This window comes from Natrix helvetica (genome assembly GCF_964273705.1).
Source record: "Natrix helvetica genome assembly, chromosome: 1".
Taxonomy (NCBI): Eukaryota; Metazoa; Chordata; class Lepidosauria; order Squamata; family Natricidae; genus Natrix; species Natrix helvetica.
The window spans coordinates 174,724,974-174,743,836 of NC_138548.1; the positions used below are offsets into that span (position 1 = coordinate 174,724,974).

An 18,863-nucleotide genomic window follows, 5' to 3' on the forward strand; every position below is an offset into this window, starting at 1 on the left:
CAATATTTGTGTCTGAAGTAGACAGGTGCTTTTGATCACCCATGGGCATCTTCATTGTACATTTAACAACTCCTTAAAGGAGGCACACCTTTTCCTGAATTTACATAATAACCACATCAGCCCTCAAAGTAGTTTTTTGAGTGAAGGAAGTGGCAATAGTGCAGCAAGATAAGATCTGCTATTACCATCTTCATAATGACTCTTGACAAACACAATGTGGGTGTCCATGCTTACCTTCACCCACTTTGGATCTAAATGCAGCATTATTCTAGAATTAAGCAGTTGTACTATGCTAATTCAGTAATTCTGCATCGTTTCCTTCAATAACTTCAAACAAGTTATTGAATGCGCCATTCCTCAAGAATTCTGTCCACTATTTTAAAAAGATTAGAGCATGATCCCACATATTTTACATGCAGGGTTTTTCTATCTAAGATGGTGCGGGTTCAAACCATTGACACTCTGATATTCCAAAGTTGCCTATGTTGGGAAATTGACATAAATTACTTGATAATAAATATTGATAGAGTTTCAGATTCAGAAAACCGAATTGACCCTTATTAATTGTAATTGCACTTTCTGTAAAGGTGTTCTTGGAATCAAATAACTCCATAAAATGTTCTCTGTAGCTTGAAACTAATAAATGTTTTCTTTATGTAGGAGAACTATGGTTTTGAAAAGATTGAGGTACGAGATAATGGTGATGGGATTAAGGCAATTGATGTTCCTGTGATGGCAATGAAGCACTACACATCAAAAATAAGTTCTTCTGAGGACCTTGAAAGTTTGAGCACGTATGGTTTTCGTGGTGAAGCTCTGGGCTCCATGTGTAGCATATCACAGGTAAAAGGCTAATATAGTTACCGGCTTTTGTGTCTGTTTTGTAACCCAAATGCTACAGTTCTGAAAAAGTGAAACATTAACCCATTTGATTTTAAGGTATCCAAAATACAGATAGTCTATTGGGAGAACATATCTGCTGGGGTTTGCATGTACAATCCCACTTCTTTCTAAGTGGGACTGGAGACTAAAACATATGAAGAACGGTTTCAGGAACTGGGTATGTCTAGTTTAATGAAAAGAAGGACTAGGGGAGACATGTTAGCAGTGTTCCAATATCTCAGGGGTTGCCACAAAGAAGAGGGAGTCAAACTATTTTCCAAGGCACCTGAGGGTAGAACAAGAAGCAATGGGTGGAAACTAAGCAAGGAGAGAAGCAACTTAGAACTGAGGAAAAACTTCCTGACAGAACAATTAATCAGTGGAACAGCTTGCCTCCAGAAGTTGTGAATGCCCCAATGCTGGAAGTCTTTAAGAAGATGTTGGATAGCCATTTGTCTGAAACGGTATAGGGTTTCCTGCCTAGAAGACCTCCAAGGTCCCTTCCAACTCTGCTATTGTATATTATAAGTACGGTGTCTGTAGAGGGTGTTCAAAAATGACAAGATAGGGAGAAGAGAGCTGACGTTACGATGGCACGACGTGCGATCTTGGTCTTCTGAGATCGAATTCCTGTCGCTGGACGGTCCATTTGGACCTAAACCGTCCCGCAGAGACGGCGATTGAGAAGGGTATCCCCTGCTGATCTCAGGGATACCGCAAAATCCCTGAAAGATCCAGGAATAACCTTTTTTTCTGGCGACAGAAACGCAGCTAATGAAGCTGGTGAAGTTGGGACAGCTCCGGAATGGGAAGAAAGCAGAAAGAGAAAGTATGTCAAATTGGTGAGGAAATTTTATTATTAGAGGAAGAGACTATCCAAGAAAAAAAATTAAGTTAAGATTGAAGACAAAAGACTGTAGGCGGCGAGATTGATCTGCATTGAACTTAGTGTGTTATCCAGTTTCTAATTTCTTCTTTTTTTAAAGGATAGAACTTTTGCAGGGGCTCCCTATTTTTTAAACTGAATGGATTAATTTTTTCTTCTTTTTTTCACTTTTGCTTATACCTATGGATTAAAATTCTCCTTTTTTATATAATGCTTGATTTGATTGGATTGTTTTTGATCTCCTTTAAGGGTTTTTCTTTCTTTCTTAAGCTTGGAATATAAAGAAGAAAATAAGAAGGATTATAAAGAGGGTTGTAACAGCAGGAGGAAAAGCAGTTACACTGCCACTTAGAGGCTGGAGGCTGGATACATTGTTTTTTCTTCTTTCTCTTTGATCACTTGAGATTCAAAATTCTTTCAGCTTGTTTACTGACAGTGATAGTAGGAAGTGCACAAGTTGTTTATACAGGTGCCTTTTGGAAGTTCTATCACTAGCTATTGGAGAGAAGACAACATTTTGACTTGAAAGATAATAAATGAACCTGTTTAAAGTTTATTAAAATAGCCTTGAACTCTATAGTGGCAGTATCTGCAAAATTGAAAGAATGGCCCGGCAGGAAAAAGAAACTGTAACATTGCAAATTATTAGTTTGAAATTCAAAATCTATTAGTTGTGACAGAAAAGAGTTTGGAGAATATGAAATACAAAACAGAAAAATCTGATGGAGAAACTGAGGATGTATACCAAATGAAGAAAGTGGAGGACAGAGTTCAAAAGGTGGAAGAAAAAAATGAGCAAAGAGATAAGAAAACTGTGGATACTGACAACAAAGTGAGTGTGGTTGGTAATGGCAAGAGCGGAATATGGAAAGGGGAGATGTATGGATTGGAACTCTACCCCAAACTTCAAAGCACAGAAAAAGAGAGAGAAATTGACAGAGATAAGGAGAGAAATCTTGACAGAAGCACTAGTGATAACCAAAGATAAGCTGATGGAAAGAGCAGGTGTTGGGTTTCAAGCTTTTGTGAGATACGAAAGGAACAGCATGTTGCCAAAGGAGGTTTATACAAGATTTATTAAGAAAGTAACTAGAACATTAATGCTACAAATGGCAAGAGATATAAGACCGTACTATTGCTGGAGGGATACAGGTTGATGCAATGAAAATGTATAATAAAAATTAAGCTAAATTTAGTTTACTAGTAGTATGTATAAAATGAAGCGACAATAGCTATAGTTAAATAATGATTAATGATAACAATACATATAGATATATTAATTTGATAATATGAAATTTTATATAAACAATATATGGAGATTATGACAGGAGGTTTAAAAGCTTTATCTAGAATATGTTATAAAGATGTATTGTGATTGGATGATTTTAGGATGATTTAATGGAAATGTTATCATATAATCCTATTTTAGATTTTGAATATTATATATAAAAGGACGTAAAAACAATTATAGTCAAATTAAGGTTGAGCTATAATTGTGATATGAATATAGGTGAATTTAAAATATGCGATTTGATATGAAAAGCAGGTGGTGACTATGGAAGAGATGCATGGAAATACTGTAACCAACTGACACATTTTCTACAATTTGTAATGGAAGATGGTTTTTTGTGTGTGTGTCTTTGTTTGTCCTTGTTTAAACACAAATAAAAATTGTTTTTTAAAAAATGACAAGATAATAGTCACAGCCCTCCCCTCAAAGTCGACACATGTATGAAAGGGAGGAACCTTGAGCGCACACATTTCCATCTCAGCTGTTTTAACTCCAGTTATTGATGCCATTCTCCTAACCTTTTTTTTGGGGGGGGGGGGTGAATTTATGAAGAGGATACAGGGTTTGCCCAATGGTTAAGCAGAAAACATGAGAAGAAGGCATTGCTGAATTCTGACTGCAGTGATCAGATGCTAATTGAGAAAATATGAAATAAATCTTGTCATTTTTAAAAATAAAAAACACACAGCTTATCTCCCATATTTTTTCAGTTATTTTCAGGGTAGGCTATCTGAAATTGAAGGAGGAACAAAATCCCAATACACACAATATACTGGACTTTCCTTCCTTCCTTCCTTTTTTCTTATCCATTTTTCTACAACTCAACATGTTTTTTTTTGGGGGGGGGGACACTTTGATAAATGCTTGCCAAAACAAAAGCAGTTTGCACATAGCTGCTGCATGAGTCTTGCTGAACCTTAATGAAATAAGAAAAGAGCAGCTCTGTTCAGACCAATTATGCCCTACCTATATTTTCATATTTTTTTAAATTCAGCAAAGAATAGAAAGGAACAATCTTTGTTTACTTAAAAAAAAGGACAGTATTTGAAGGGGCAGTGGGACAAAAAGAGATAAAAGTCAACAAACAAGCCAAACAAATCAACACACAAAGAGGCCAAAATAATAATATGGGTAATAGCAACTGCATCATGAACTGCATCAATAGGGCACATGATCATAGGCAAAGTGCATTTGTGCCAATGTTTTAACAAACCAAATGAGATCAACATAAAAAAAAATTATTACTCCCTCCACTCTTAAAATTCCACACACAATAGGATGGATTGGCATCAGCAGCGTCTAGTAAACAACAAATGCTTAGCAAGCTAAATACAACATAGAAAGTTGGCTTTTTAAATAAATACAGAGGCTTTGGCTAAGCCATTTACTCAAGCCAAGATACATAATTTTTTCGAAAATACACACTTTTTAAAGGTGTATTTTAGGTGTATTTGGACAGGCTGTGAATGCTCTTTTGTATGTCAGATTTTAGAATAGTTTTCAGTGTTGCAATTCCCTTCATTTTCAAAGGCATTCTCAAATTTGAGATGAACAAAACACAATGCAGTGCACAAAAATGGAATTGTACATCTAAGTATGACAAGGCAAACATAAAAATGCTTTTTATATTTACAATCTGCATAACCATCTCGCAATACCTTTGTATATAAATTTAGCACAGTACAGTTCCAAACAGAAGAGGAATATTAAAAGATCTTTATTCAGAGGCAGAAAACTGTATTTCTTATAAGATAAATAATGATTGTTGGCTCTCTATAAGTTGATATTTAGAAGCATATTGCTTCTGCTCCTAGAAGACTCATAAAACAATTAGATCTTGTGTAGGATTTGAGGATTATTTGACTTGAAACATCAAAGTATTATTTTCTCCTAAAGATCAAGAGACGCTGTGTCAAAGTCCTTTCCAGGTTATTTACATGTGCAGAAGATGTATCTGTTAAGAATTTTCTGAATGATTTTTACATTTTTAGGAACGATCATTGTTGATTATCATGATATTGTAAGCTGCAAAGAGTTGATGAGACTTGGGGAGCGTACAAGTTTAATAAATAATAATTATCTTCCTCATGGTTTGTGTGAATTACATAGGTAATAGAATGTACATATATCTTTTCCTAATTGTTTACTTGACATTAGATTCTTTATTGTTAGGTTTCTATTACAACAAAGACAGCTGCTGATGATTTTAGCACCCAGTACAATTTTGATAGAAGTGGTCATATAATTTCTCAGAAGCCATCTCATCTTGGAACAGGTATGGCTTTTAGTCCCTCTTATCTTTAGAGCATTAGTTCAGGGACATGAGTACTTGTGATTTTTCTGCTTCAGATAAGATAACAACAACAGTTGGATAACATTTTATAATTTGAACAGATAAACAAAATTGTGATTTTTCAAAATAACTAGATGAGTCAGACATGAAAAATTAAAACACACACCGAATTGAGATTTTACTCATGAAGTGTACTCATATACATTCAATATGTATAACTCTTCATAAAATATAAAATTCTAGACATGAGGGATTCTGCAATGAAAATTTCAGCAGAAGGAAAACTACAGCAAAGGACCAGGTGTGCCCTTGAAGTTGTGTAAAAGAGGAAAGCAAGTTCTGATTGTTTCAGTGACTTAGTCTCAGATAACAAAAATGATTATTTTAAGTAGGAATCAAAATTGTAGAGTTGGAAGAGATCTCAAGGCTGATAGTTCAGTATTCATGCTTTCATGATCCATACTTAAAAACGATATCTGACTATTTCTTCTTATGTTTTTCAGTTTTCTGAATAAAACAAGTAGAACCAAATTTTCTAACTTTTTATTACCAAGAAATGCCACACAGCTCAGAATAGAATAGAACAGAACAGAACAGAATAGAATTCTTTATTGGCCAAGTGTAATTGGACAAACAAGGAATTTGTCTTTGGTGCATATGTAAAAAGACAAAATACATTCATCAAGAATGAAGGTACCTAAGGTACAACACTTAATGATAGTCATAAGGTACAAATAAGCAATCAGAAAACAATATAAATATAAATCGTAAGGATGCAAGCCACAAAGTTACTGTCCTGCAGTCATAAATGGGAGGAGATGGAGTGATAGGAACGATGAGAAGACTAATAGTAATAGTAATGCAGCCTTAGTGAATAGTTTGACAGTGGTGAGGGAATTATTTGTTTAGCAGAGTGATGATGTTCGGGAAAAAACTGTTTTTGTGTCTAGTTGTCTTGGCGTTCAGTGCTCTATAGCAGTGGTCGGCAAGCCGCGGCTCGCGAGCCACATGCGGCTCTTTACACACTTTAATGTGGCTCTTCTGTGTGCCGGGCGCCCGCTCCCCTCCCTCTTCTCGGGCACTTCAAAACAAGCGCCCCTTTCCCTTTTTTCTTTTCGACCCACAATGATTAGGGAGGATCCTGAAGTCGGGCGGGGACGAGAAGCGAGGAGGCAGAAAAAGAAACAGAGGCTAAGGAGCTTCCCCCCCGCCTCCTCCCAGCAAAAATCTAACCGGGGAGCCGGGCGGGCAGTAGCAAATTAGCCGATCACGCCGCGTGATCAGCTAATTTGCTACTGCCCGCCGGCTCCCTGATAAGATTTTTGCAGGGGAAGCAGAAGCTCCTTGCCTCCGTCTCTTTTTCTCCCTCCTCGCTTCTTGGGGCTCCACCAATGGGGGAGCAAGGCCCGCCCAGCGCCAGGCTTTGGGCTAACACAGAGGTCTGCAAAGTTGGCTGTTTTAAGACTGGTGGACTTCAATTCTCAGAATTCTGGGAGTTGAAGTCCACCAGTCTTAAGAGCCAATTTTGCAGATCCCTGCCTGGGCTAATATGATTGATGCCCTTGGTGGACTTCAACTCTCAGAATTCTGGGAGTTGAAGTCCACCAGTCTTAAGAGCCAATTTTGCAGATCCCTGAGCTAATATGATTGATGCCCTTGGTGGACTTCAATTCTCAGAATTCTGGGAGTTGAAGTCCACAAGTCTTCAAGCTGTCAGGTTTGAAGACCCTGGGTTTTTTTTTTTCCTAAAGGGTTAGGGGTGCAAGGGTCTTGCAACTTGACAGCTTTAAGACTTGCATGCTTCAATGCCAGAGTTCCTGAGCCAACATGACTGGAGGAGGAATTCTGGGAGTTGAAGTCCACAAGTCTTAAAGCTGTCAGGTTTGAAGACCCCTGGGTTTTTTTTCTAAAGGGTTAGGGGTGCAAGGGTCTTGCAACTTGACAGCTTTAAGACTTGCATGCTTCAATGCCAGAGTTTCTGAGCCAACATGACTGGAGGAGGAATTCTGGGAGTTGAAGTCCACAAGTCTTAAAGCTGTCAGGTTTGAAGACCCCTTGGGTTTTTTTTCCTAAAGGGTTAGGGATGCAAGGATCTTGTAACTTGACAGCTTTAAGACTTGCGTGCTTCAAATGCCAGAGTTTATTGAAACTAAAAACAGTGTACCATCCTATGTATTTTCGGTTTTAAAAATGTGGCTCTCAAAATAAATTTCAATCGTGGTTTTGGCGAGATTTGGCTCAGTTGAAAAAAAAGGTTGCCCACCACTGCTCTATAGCATCATTTACATTCTAGAACCACTGCATTTCTTGAGGGGTTTAACTTTAGTTAGGGGAAAATCTCAGAATTTATGGCATCAAAGTGATGAAAAGGGTCAGTCTTCTTTGAAATTTTAATAACTTGTAGATTGCAAAATTTGAGAATCTCTGCTTATTTGCATTGTTATTGCTTGTGTTTTTTAACTTTGCTGATATAATACAGCTTTTAGCAATAGAACCTAGATTTGTATGTTGCTTCATAGTGCTTTACAGAGTCAGCAGATTGCCCTCACCAATCTGGGTCCTCATTTTACTGACCTTGGAAGGTTTGAGCCGATCAGGATCAAACTCTTGACAGTGAGCAGAGTTAGCCTGTACAATACTGCATTCTAATCACTGCAGTACCATAGCTGTTTTTGGTATACCTTGACTGCAACTACTTTGATATTTCTCAATTTAAAGAGCTAAAAGGTTAAATTATTGTCAGAACCGATTGATGCAGCCAAGGTCAAAATCTGTAGATGCTGTCATTAAAGGCACTTATCATGTAGTTTGAAGGATACATTAATATAATTGAAAGAGCGTCTCTGTAAGTTAATTTTCTTTGCTTTTCTTCTCCTTTGCTCCTCTTGGTAGGGACAACTGTAACAGTTCAAAAGCTGTTCAAGAATCTGCCTGTAAGAAAACAGTTTTATTCTACAGATAGGAAATGTAAGGAAGAAATTAAAAAAACTCAGAAGCTGTTGATGGCCTATGGCATTATAAAACCAGAACTGAGGATAATGTTTACACATAATAAGGTAATAAATTTATTAAATTGCTGCTTCTCATAATCAAAATCTGCTTTTGCTTTTCAATAAAGAACCCTGCCGCAATCTCTGCATGGTTAAATTAAAGACAAGAGTGACATCTATTGGGCAGATGAAATTTAAAACATTCATGTTCCTACTCTTGTAAAAAATACTTATTTTTTATATGTTTATATGTATGTTTAGTTTTTGAACATTTTAGATAATATTCTTTAATGAAAAAGAAATATGATCCTGGAAAGAACATTGTTGATGTATGTTTACTAAGAGCTAAAGCAATCTTAGGACTAAATAAATCCAATTCATAATTGTTTAGAAATATTTGCTGCAATGGAAAGTTACCTCCCTGTCCCCTGTCAAATTGTTTATTAACCTTCAGCTGATTTGTTCATGGCCCTAATTGGTTTCGTGTAGTTCCATGGCATTGAGATGATACTGCAGAAAAAAATTACGCCTCTGAACACAGTTAAAGGAAAAAAAGGACAAATATTTCTTTACATTGTGGGGGGTATAACTTTTACCTTTGACTCAAGTTAGGGTCAAAATATAAGAGGTATTCATAGCTTTCAGAGTCAACTGGGTAGAAACTTATAGTTCTTGAATATCAAAGCTAAAACATAGATTGCACATTTTGGCCACAATTTTAGGAAGTATGTAACATATGCTATCATGCAATGCTTGGTCATCTTCTTTTTCTTTTCCCCCACCTCCCCCTGAATTTCTTGAAATGGGTCCAGACAACATAATCTTATATTTGTAGGCATTTTTTCTATTTTCACCAATGCATTCTTTTTTTAAAAAAAAAATGGTTTCAGTTAAGGAGGAAATAAAATGTTTCTTGCCAATGTTGTAGGAGCAACCCAAGAATAGTGAGAAGATAATTTTGGAATACCAGCATTTGAACAAACCATTGAGAATTGTAGTGTAATGAAATTGGATATATTTTCACAAGTGATGAATAATCAGATCTGAGCAAAAGATCAAAACTATTTTAACAAGTTGCAAAGTTGTTTATTTCAGCCTGTTGCCTTTTTTTTCGTTGTTAATATGGTTATTGAAAGCATAGTTTTAAAACTTTAACACAAGAGGTCGCTCATTAGCTATGGCACTAATTGGAACAAAAAAATAAATACCTAGAATAGACTTTTAATTAACAAATTCATTTAATTATTATGGTTAACTTTTGCATTCCATGATTTTTACTACCATCATTTTGTACAGATAAAATAAACTGATCTGAATAAAATATACAGGTTTTGAATATGTAAGAGCACATTTAGACTGCTCTTTACATTTTATTTTTCTTTTGTTCTACTACTCAGGTTTATATATTCTTGTATATGCTTTTTTTCTTCCAAAGTTTGAAGGAAATTGTCTTAGCTTTTCATTTTTTTCTTTATTAAGTGACACTTATACATGAGTGCATCTATACATTTATGGGACACAGTGGCTAAGATGCTGAGCTTGTCGATCTGAAAAGTTGACAGTTCGGCAGTTCAAATCCCTAGCGCCACGTAATGGAGTGAGCTCCCATTACTTATCCCAGTTTCTGCCAACCTAGCAGTTTGAAAGCATGTAAAAATGCAAGTAGAAAAATAGGGACCACCTTCTGCGTTTAGTCATGCTAGCCACATGATCATGGAGACGTCTTCGGACAGTGCTGGCTCTTCGGCTTTGAAACGGAGATGAGCACCGTCCCCTAGACTCGGGAATGACTAGCAGATATGTGCGAGGGGAACCTTAACCTTTACCTATACATTTATAGCATAGAAGATTAGAAGATATAGATCTTATTAGATAAGATATAGGATATTATAAAAGGCTGAAATTAGGCATCTAAATGAATAATTAGAGTAGTATGAATGTTAGAGATCATGGACAACCTTTAAATGTTTTTTGAAATTGGTATATTAGAAGTTTATGTTGGTATAAAGTCTGTAGTTGCAATATAGGACTCATGGAAATCTGTTAGTATGTATACATTCTAATCCTGAATCCATCTTCTTTATGTAGAAAGTGAAATATTGGAATTGGAAATGAAAGGGAATAATGTTAGACAAAATATTACAGTTATGTTTCTGAATCTGAAATTGTATTATAAGTGTCAAGCGCCGAGGGAAATCAGGAGATCCAGGCAGTTCAGATGGATATAAAGATTTATTGCAAGATTAAGCTGTCTACACGAATCTAAACTAATGATCAAAGCAATTTGGCAGTAGATAAGGAATTCAAGGTGGGCTGGACTTAGATCTCTTGTGGTCATGAAGGGACTCATGACTGATGACACATTTGGCCGCCATCTCCTACATCAAGCCTTTGGATGTTTGAAACTTTGAATTAAGTTTACTTTTTGAATGTTATTGTAAACTCTTTCATTCGTGTGTCACAAAAGCCATCCAAAGTTTTACATGCTATGAACATATCTCTCAATTTCTGATATACAGGCATGTATGTAGCCACAGAATTATCATGAACAAAACTGAGGCACTGGTGTAATATAGGAATGGGTAATAAGTCACTATTGCAGAAGTACAAAAGTATTTAGGGAAAATTATGAAATTATGCTGGGGCAACTCATTGGACATTATACATTATATAATTGCCATATTTTTCGCACTATAAGACACACTTTTTTCACCCAAAAAATGAGTGGAAATGTATGTGCATCTTATAGAGCGAATATAGCAGCAGGGGGGAGGGGGGTTGGTGCGACGGCAGCATTCGCCGTTGCGACCGTTTGCCACCGCCAGGGAACGCACGAGTCTTTGCTGCCAAACAATTGATCGGCGCTTGAATTGGCCTTCTGGAATACTGCCAATCAGCTGTTCTAGGAAGTGGCGATCAGCGGCAGCAATCCCCGCCGCCTAGAACAGCTGATCAGGGTATTCCGGGAAGCCGATCCAACCACCAATCAGTTGCTCGGTAGCAAAGGTTCCAGCATTTCCCGCTGGCGGCAGCTCTGCTCAGTTGACCGGTGGTGGGTGCAATGGAGGGAGCCCTGACGAGCCACTTGCTGGGGCTGCGATAATGTGCTGAAGCTGACCAAGCTGTTTGCTGTTTGCTGCAAGGATGCTAGTCAGAGGAATACTGGATGGATGCTGGGAGGCAGAGGCAGATTTTTTTCCTTGTTTTTCTTCTATGTGTATCTTATGGTCGGGTGCGTCTTATAGTGTGAAAAATACGGTATACATATGCAGTACACATGGATTACTAATTGACAACAGCAAAATGGAAAAATAGTTGAGCTTGGGAATGGAATAGATGGGAGTATAATGTTGAATTGGACATAGCTGACTAGCTAAAAAGTGGAGACAACTGTAGTGAAATAAAGAACCAGCGAGTAGACTGACTCTTTGTAATTCCTCTCTGGACAAGCTGCTTTTCAGCTAATAGGAATATTTGTATTGACAGATGCATGAGTTCCCTTCGTCCTTTAGTGAAAGAAATTTTAAATGTAAGTATAAAGATTTTTTTAAAAGAAACAAAAGAAGAATAAGAAAAGACTTTTATTTTTAGTTTGTATTTTTAGTTTGTAATTTTTAATGAAATTACCAATAAAAAAATATAGCTGACTATTTAATATAATCAGTCACCCTTAGGGACTTGGGTAGTCATCTAAATCTCCTACGGTAAGTAAATAAATAAATAGTGAATAGAGCATGGCACACTATTATTGCCTTGAATCTTGTTCTACTGTTCTAAAAATGGGTCTGAACTTTATTTTTGCATATAATGCTTTCATTACATGGTACATCATGTGGTAAACTAATTTATGACATATTAACATATATTTATCCTCTTGGAATCTCATCAGATATGTAACGTCCTATAGAAATTTGGCTGATGCGTTTATGGCACTGTCATTGTTTCTGGAGATATATGTAGACTTAACAATAAATATGTATTTTCTGTAAACATGTTAGGAACATTGTATTGATAATAAAACCAGAATATACATAAATGTTACTATTCCCTGTAATTGGAAACTGGAGAAATATAGTTGTTGTCATTGGTTGATTCCAAAAATCACATATGATCTCTTATGGCCAGCCTCTTTCTCTAAGATGTATTGAAATAATGCATAACCATGGTGTAATCACAATTGGTAGGAATTTTTCCTTCGCTCTAGTGCCGTGATGGCGAACCGATTGGAACGTGTGCCGCAGGTGGCATGCGGAGCCATTTGTCAGGGCACATGAGGCTTGCCCTGTCAGCTGACTTCCTGTTTGCTCGTGGGGCTGGTTTTAGCCCTCCAGAGCATTCAGGAGCCCTCAGGAGGCTTCTCTGAAAGCTCTGGAGGGCAAAAAAACCATCCTACAAGCAAACTGGAATCTGGGTTGCTCGTAGGGCCGGTTTTAGCCCTCAGGAGCCTTCAGGGAAGCCTCCTGAGGTCTCTTGAATGCTCTGGAGGGCTAAAACCAGCCCTACGATCAATCCAAAAGTCGCTTCCGGTTTGCTTGTAGAGTTGTTTTTTGCCCTCCAGAGCCTTCAGGGCAGCCCCCCGGAGGCCCCTGAAGGCTCCAGGGGGCTAAAACCGGCCCTACAAGCAAACCGGAAGGCCATCCCCAAACTTCCGGTTTGCCCGTAGGGCCGGTTTTTCGTCCTCCAGAGGCTTCAGGGAAGCTCCAGGGGGCGGGGGGGCTGTTTTCGCCCTCCCCAGGCTCCTATAAAGCCTCGAGCCTGGGGAGGGCAAAAAAAGCATGCCAAAAATGTGGGGGAGTGCTGGTCGTGCATGTATGCACACGGGGGTCGTGCACAAAGTATTATGGGTGTGGCACACCCACGCACTACCCCCCTGCGCTTCCCCCGCTTTTGGCACATGAGCCAAAAAAGGTTCGCCATCACTGCTCTAGTACATTAAGAACGGTTAAGAACTCAAGGATATTCAAAAAGTCACTAGATTGATATTATTCCATAACTTCACCCCTATTCCTGTTCATTTCATTTCTGAAAACTTTTTAAAGCACCGCGTGTGCTTTTATACCCTCCCCCCTTTCCCCCATAGATAAAGACTGTCAAACTCATGGCCCAGGGGCCAGATGCTTCAGGTGCTGGCCACACCCAATTTAGTGACGGGGGGGGGGAAGTCCCGATATGTCACGTGATGCCGCTGTGACACCACAAGTTTGACATCCCTGCCATAGATTGACAAACTAACAAAATGCCTCTTGGCTTGCTTTCTTAGTAATATTCTTGATATTTTCATATTATTTTATCATATCATATTATAACCTGGAAACATGGGATAGTTATATTTTTTTTCTAAAGAATTTTGTTTTGTATTAAATAATGGTTTGCTGAACAGACAACCCTTGAACTATTGCTATTTTGACTTCCTAGATTAGGTTGTGTGTCATCTTTTTGTGAAGGTTTATTCTGCCAAGACATTCTTTGAATACTGATAATGTTGATACTCCTGCCAGTGTGGTTGTGTTAGAAAGAGATATTTTTCCTCTTTCATCATCATGTTCCTTGAAAGCAAACTGAATAATATAATGATCACAGGAAGGTCATTTCTTACATTTTTATTATGGATTTTTTTTTAGGTTTCTGTAATTGGAAGCAGAAAGGATTGGGAGTATTAGATGTTTATTTCTTGCCTGTTAATGAATGTAAAAAAAATCCTACTATATTTTCACTACCTGGAAATTTTAGCTGCTTTTTGCTCTGTGAAGGAGGGGGCGTCTAGGAATCTGAATTTCCATTTGAGTTTGGCGGAAATAGTTTCAAATCCTTTGCCACTTTAAATATTTCAAATTAGTTAAAATTACTAGAAACAATAGCAAGGTTGATTGGGTGATACAAGAATTGTTGCTTATATTTTGTAAGTGTGAAGCAAATTAGGATTAATGTTGGCTTAATTCAGTCCATTCCAAAATGGGATCCTATGGAAGGTTATTTATACAACTGAGTTGTCATACTTTTTTTCCTTTTAAAATGATATACCGTATTTTTCGGAGTATAAGACACACCTTTTTTCCTCTAAAAAGAGGCTGAATATCTGGGTGCGTCTTATACATCAAATACAGCATTTTTTTTCCTCCTGAAGCCCCACCTCTTCACCAAAATGGCTGTGCATAGCCTTATGGAGGCTTTCAGACAGCTCCTGGGGGCTGGGGAGGGCAGAAATGAGCAACAAATGGGCCGTTTTTTGCCTCCCCTCCCAGCCCCCAGCAGCACTCTATAAGCCTCCATAAGGCTATGCATGCTTTTTTTGACAAAAAATGGCCTGTTTTCACGAAAAAGGGCCATTTTTTGCTCTTTTTTGCTCCCTCCAGGAGCACTCTGCAAGCTCCCCCCCCCCCCAAGGCTATTCATGCCTTTTGTTTGAAAAAAAACGGGCCTGTTTTTGCGAAAAATGGGCTGTTTTGGGGAGGTTTGCAGAGTGCAAACCCTTTTTTCCCCTTTGGGAAAGCTGTTGAGTTAGAGTGGTTGATGAGTTTTTAGGTGCTACAGGTTGTCAGCGATTTCTTTCTCCAGTACATAGATAAATACACCTGGAAACATCTACCTACCTACCTACTCTCTCTACTGTATTTCTCTCTCTCTCTATCCCTTTATATACCTACCTACCTACCTACCTAACTATACACACACTCTCTCTACCTACCTACTGTATTTCTCTCCCCCTCCCCCCTCCCTCTCTCTCTCTCTCTCTCTCCCCCCCTCTCCCTCTATCTACTTATATACCTACCTACCTACTCTCTCTCCCCCTATCTATCTACTTTATTTCTCTCTCCCTATTTCTCTCTCTATTCCTCTACCTACCTACCTACCTACCTACTCTCTCTCTCTCCCCTACCTATCTACTGTATTTCTCTCTCTCTCTATTTTTCTCTCTCTATCCATCTACTTACCAACCCACCTACTCTCTCTCTCTCCCTACCTATCTACTGTATTTCTCTCTATCTCTTTCTATTTCTCTCTCTCTATCCCTCTACCTACCTACCTATCTACTCTCTCTCTCTCTCTCTCTCTCTCTCCCTATCTACTGTATTTTTCGCTCTCCCTCTATCTACCTACCTACTTTTTTAAAAAAATTGCCTCTTCAAAACCTGGGTGCGTCTTATATTCCGGTGTGTCTTATACTCCAAAAAATACGGTAATTTGAGATGGCAGCTTGTGGCTAACTATAACAACTGGATTTCTCATGTCATGTAGATATGTTAACACAAGTCGGAAATACCAGGATTTTACTTGCTTTCCACTGGGCTCTACTAAAATAGTTAATGGAATGTTTTGCATAAAAAAAATGGGAGCACATATCTATGTGAAAAGAAAAGAAGAAGCTTGCTTACTAGCATAGAAAAATCTTATTGATTAGTAAGTGTATGTGGATAAGATGGACACCTGTCTACTAGGAAATGACTGAGACCAACTCATCTTACTGTCTCCCAGCTGTTAAATATTTAATGTAACAACACCACTCCCCAACAGGTTGAATGTGAAGTGTTGACCTAAAGGTGACATTTTTGTATCCTATTACCAGTTGCTTCACTCATCTTGTTTCTCATCCATCACATTTTTTCAAACGGCATCATAGCATTTACAGCAGAAAATTATATTAGCTGCTTGCACGTATAGTAGTAGGTTCAATGTAAAATATGAAAATGTGTTTCTTCAGATCTTGCATGGCATATCAATTATTTTAAAATCCTGAGGGAAAGAGCAAACATCTTTGTCAAATACCACGAGAAAGAAATTTGTAGGCTTTTTTTATTTTTGTATTTGCCTACTCCTGTGTTTGGTTACATAAATATTAGGTGCTGAGCATTATACTGGGATAGCAGTCAATTTTTCTTTTTCACATAGAAAAAGACAAGAGACAGTATTCCTGTCTCTTTGTTATTTCCTTGCTGGCTCTGATCAAGAATGGCCATTTGAATTTGAATTGCATTTGTATCATGTACAAATCATATTGGAGACATCTTCTGTAGGACGCAAGACACAATACCTGCCTTTTTGAAGTCTTAACTGGTAGCTGGGTGCAAAGGGAGAGAGATGATGCCTAGAGGCAGAAGCTTTGAGAGTGATGAGTGGTATGTTCTGTCATCTTCCTTCCCTCAGACAAAATGCTAGATTGGCTATCTGGAAAGGGACAGCATGCAGGCCAACATATTTCCTAATACTTTGCCAGGAAACTCCAAGAAGTGAAGTGACAGAATTGCTTAGAGCGTAGACTATTAGAAGACAAAGATTGTATATGGTCAGAGGGACATGACATACTAACACCTGTATGTTATATAATTATCACTGCCCAAAATCACCTTATATGGGAGATGTGCAAATAGTTTACATACATACATACATACATACATACATACATACATACATACATACATACATACAATGGTAATGAGAGCTACAAAGTGGTTATTCTACTGTGTGTTTTGCATCTACAAATTCTCATTCAGCACTGTTCTGTTCAAGGTTACCCAGAATGTTTTCAGGAAGAATAAGTGGAATGGTTCTTCTGCACTCTGCTGTAACGTATTTGTGAGATTCCATGTGAATAAATCACTTGTATTTAGCTCAAAAGTGGATGTCACTTGGATAGAATATAGTGAGTGGTTTGGGGGAAAATATTGCAAGGTTATCTGAAAATGTTTTCAATTTGTGGAATCCAAGGAAATGAGTAGGATTTTTTGTAATATTAGCTCTACGTTTTGGGATGGGGGTGGGGTGGATCCATGTTCTCTGGCTCCTTCTGGTAACTAGGAGGAGATAAGCAGTTGGATACAGTACATGAAAAGTGCCTCTTTACAAAAAGAAATGGTACTGTTGACCTTGATGGAAGCAATAATGTATCTACTCCTAAAGTTCTTTTTTTTAAAAAAATAAAGTTTTTTATTTTTTGTTCTCTATATATACATTCACATAATTATTATTCTTTTTTAAACATTTTAATTCTAATACATTTGTCATTCCATTTATAGAATTGTAATATTCCATTCGGGTTGTTTTGTTTACCATCCCTCGCCTATTTTGACACCACCTTTTTCTGCTTTCCTTTTCTCTCTCCCTTCCTTCTCTACTTCCTTCCTTCTTCCCTTACCTCTCCCCTCCTCCTCTCTTCCTCTTCCCATTCCTACCCTCTCTCCTTCTCCCTTCCATCTTCCTCTCCTCCTCTCTATCTTCCTTCCCTCCTCTCATCTCCTCCTTTCTCTTCCTCCCTCCCTTCTCTACTTTCTTCTTTCCTCCTTTCCCTTCCTTCTTCCCTTACCTCTCCCCTACTTCTCTCTACCCCTTCCCCTTCCTGCCCTCTCTCCTTCTCTATTTCTCCCTTCCATCTTCCTCTCCTCACCTCTCTCTTCTCTTCTTTTCCTCTCATTTCCCTTCCTCCTCTCTATTGTTGCAGGTGTCTCTTCCAGCTCTTAATTTATATTTTCTTGGGGTGATATTTCCACAAACCCAAAAATCTTTGCATATCATTTCTTGATTTTAAAAAAGAAAAGAAAAATATTTTTCCTTTTTGGTCAAAGACAGACAATACATAACACATAGAACCTTCTTCAATCACGTACAGCATGTCGTTTGGTTGTAAAGTTTTTGTGCATCACTTCCATAGTCTTCACTTTCAAATGTATGTAAAATCACAAATTATCAACTCATTTGAAACAAATTCTCATATCATCAGTCCAGTATATTATATAAAAAATATTATAATTACTAAACATTCATTTGACTATAAATTGCTTCTACATCCTTTTGTATGAAATATCCTAAATTTGAAGTAAAACTCTATTCATTCCATTAAATCCTCCTAAAATCATCCAATAACATTTCATCTTTCTAACATATTCTAAATAAAAACTGATTCTATTTAATAACAAATACTTTTAAATCTCCTCTCATAGTCCTCATTTGCAGTTTGTATAAAATTTCATATCCTCAAACTAGTACCTATATATGTATTATTATCATTATTACTCATTTATATGGATATATATATATACTATAAATTTAACTAAGTTTGACTTATTTTTTATTGTAAACTTCCACTACATCAACCTGTGTCTTTCCAGTAGTTATGCAGTTTTATATCTCGTGTCATTTGTGGAATTAATATTCTGGTTGTTTTCTTAGTAGGTCTTTTACGGACTTCTTTTTGCAGCTTGTTGCTCATTGTATATCCTATGAGCACTCGAAACCCTCCATCTATTCCTTTCATCAACTTACCTTTGGTTATCACCGATGTTTCAAGATTTACTTCCATCAAATTTTCTTTTTTCTTCTTCTGTACTTTGAGGTCTGAGGTAGAGTTCCAGTTCACCTATCTCCCCTTTCCATAGTCCACTCTTACTATTTCCAACCACACTCAGTATGCTGTCAGTATCAACAATTTTCTTATATCTTTGTTCCTTTTTTCCTTCAATTTTTGGAACTCTGTCCTCAATTTTCTTCCTTTGATAAATGTCTTCAATTTTTCCATCTCTTTTTGCTGTT

The 18,863-nt window shown here is 37.5% G+C and overlaps 1 protein-coding gene across 5 annotated transcripts in view; it reads left to right on the top strand.

Moving 5' to 3' along the window:
* Nucleotides 1-18,863, top strand: part of PMS1 (PMS1 homolog 1, mismatch repair system component) — a 53,279-nt gene that overhangs the window by 11,435 nt on the left and 22,981 nt on the right. For all 5 annotated transcript variants that reach the window (XM_081956114.1, XM_081956113.1, XM_081956112.1 and 2 more), the window contains exons 4-6: nucleotides 661-843; nucleotides 5,232-5,334; nucleotides 8,245-8,408. In XM_081956114.1, coding sequence (XP_081812240.1) covers nucleotides 661-843; nucleotides 5,232-5,334; nucleotides 8,245-8,408 — 450 coding nt within the window. The remainder of the gene's footprint in view (nucleotides 1-660; nucleotides 844-5,231; nucleotides 5,335-8,244; nucleotides 8,409-18,863) is intronic.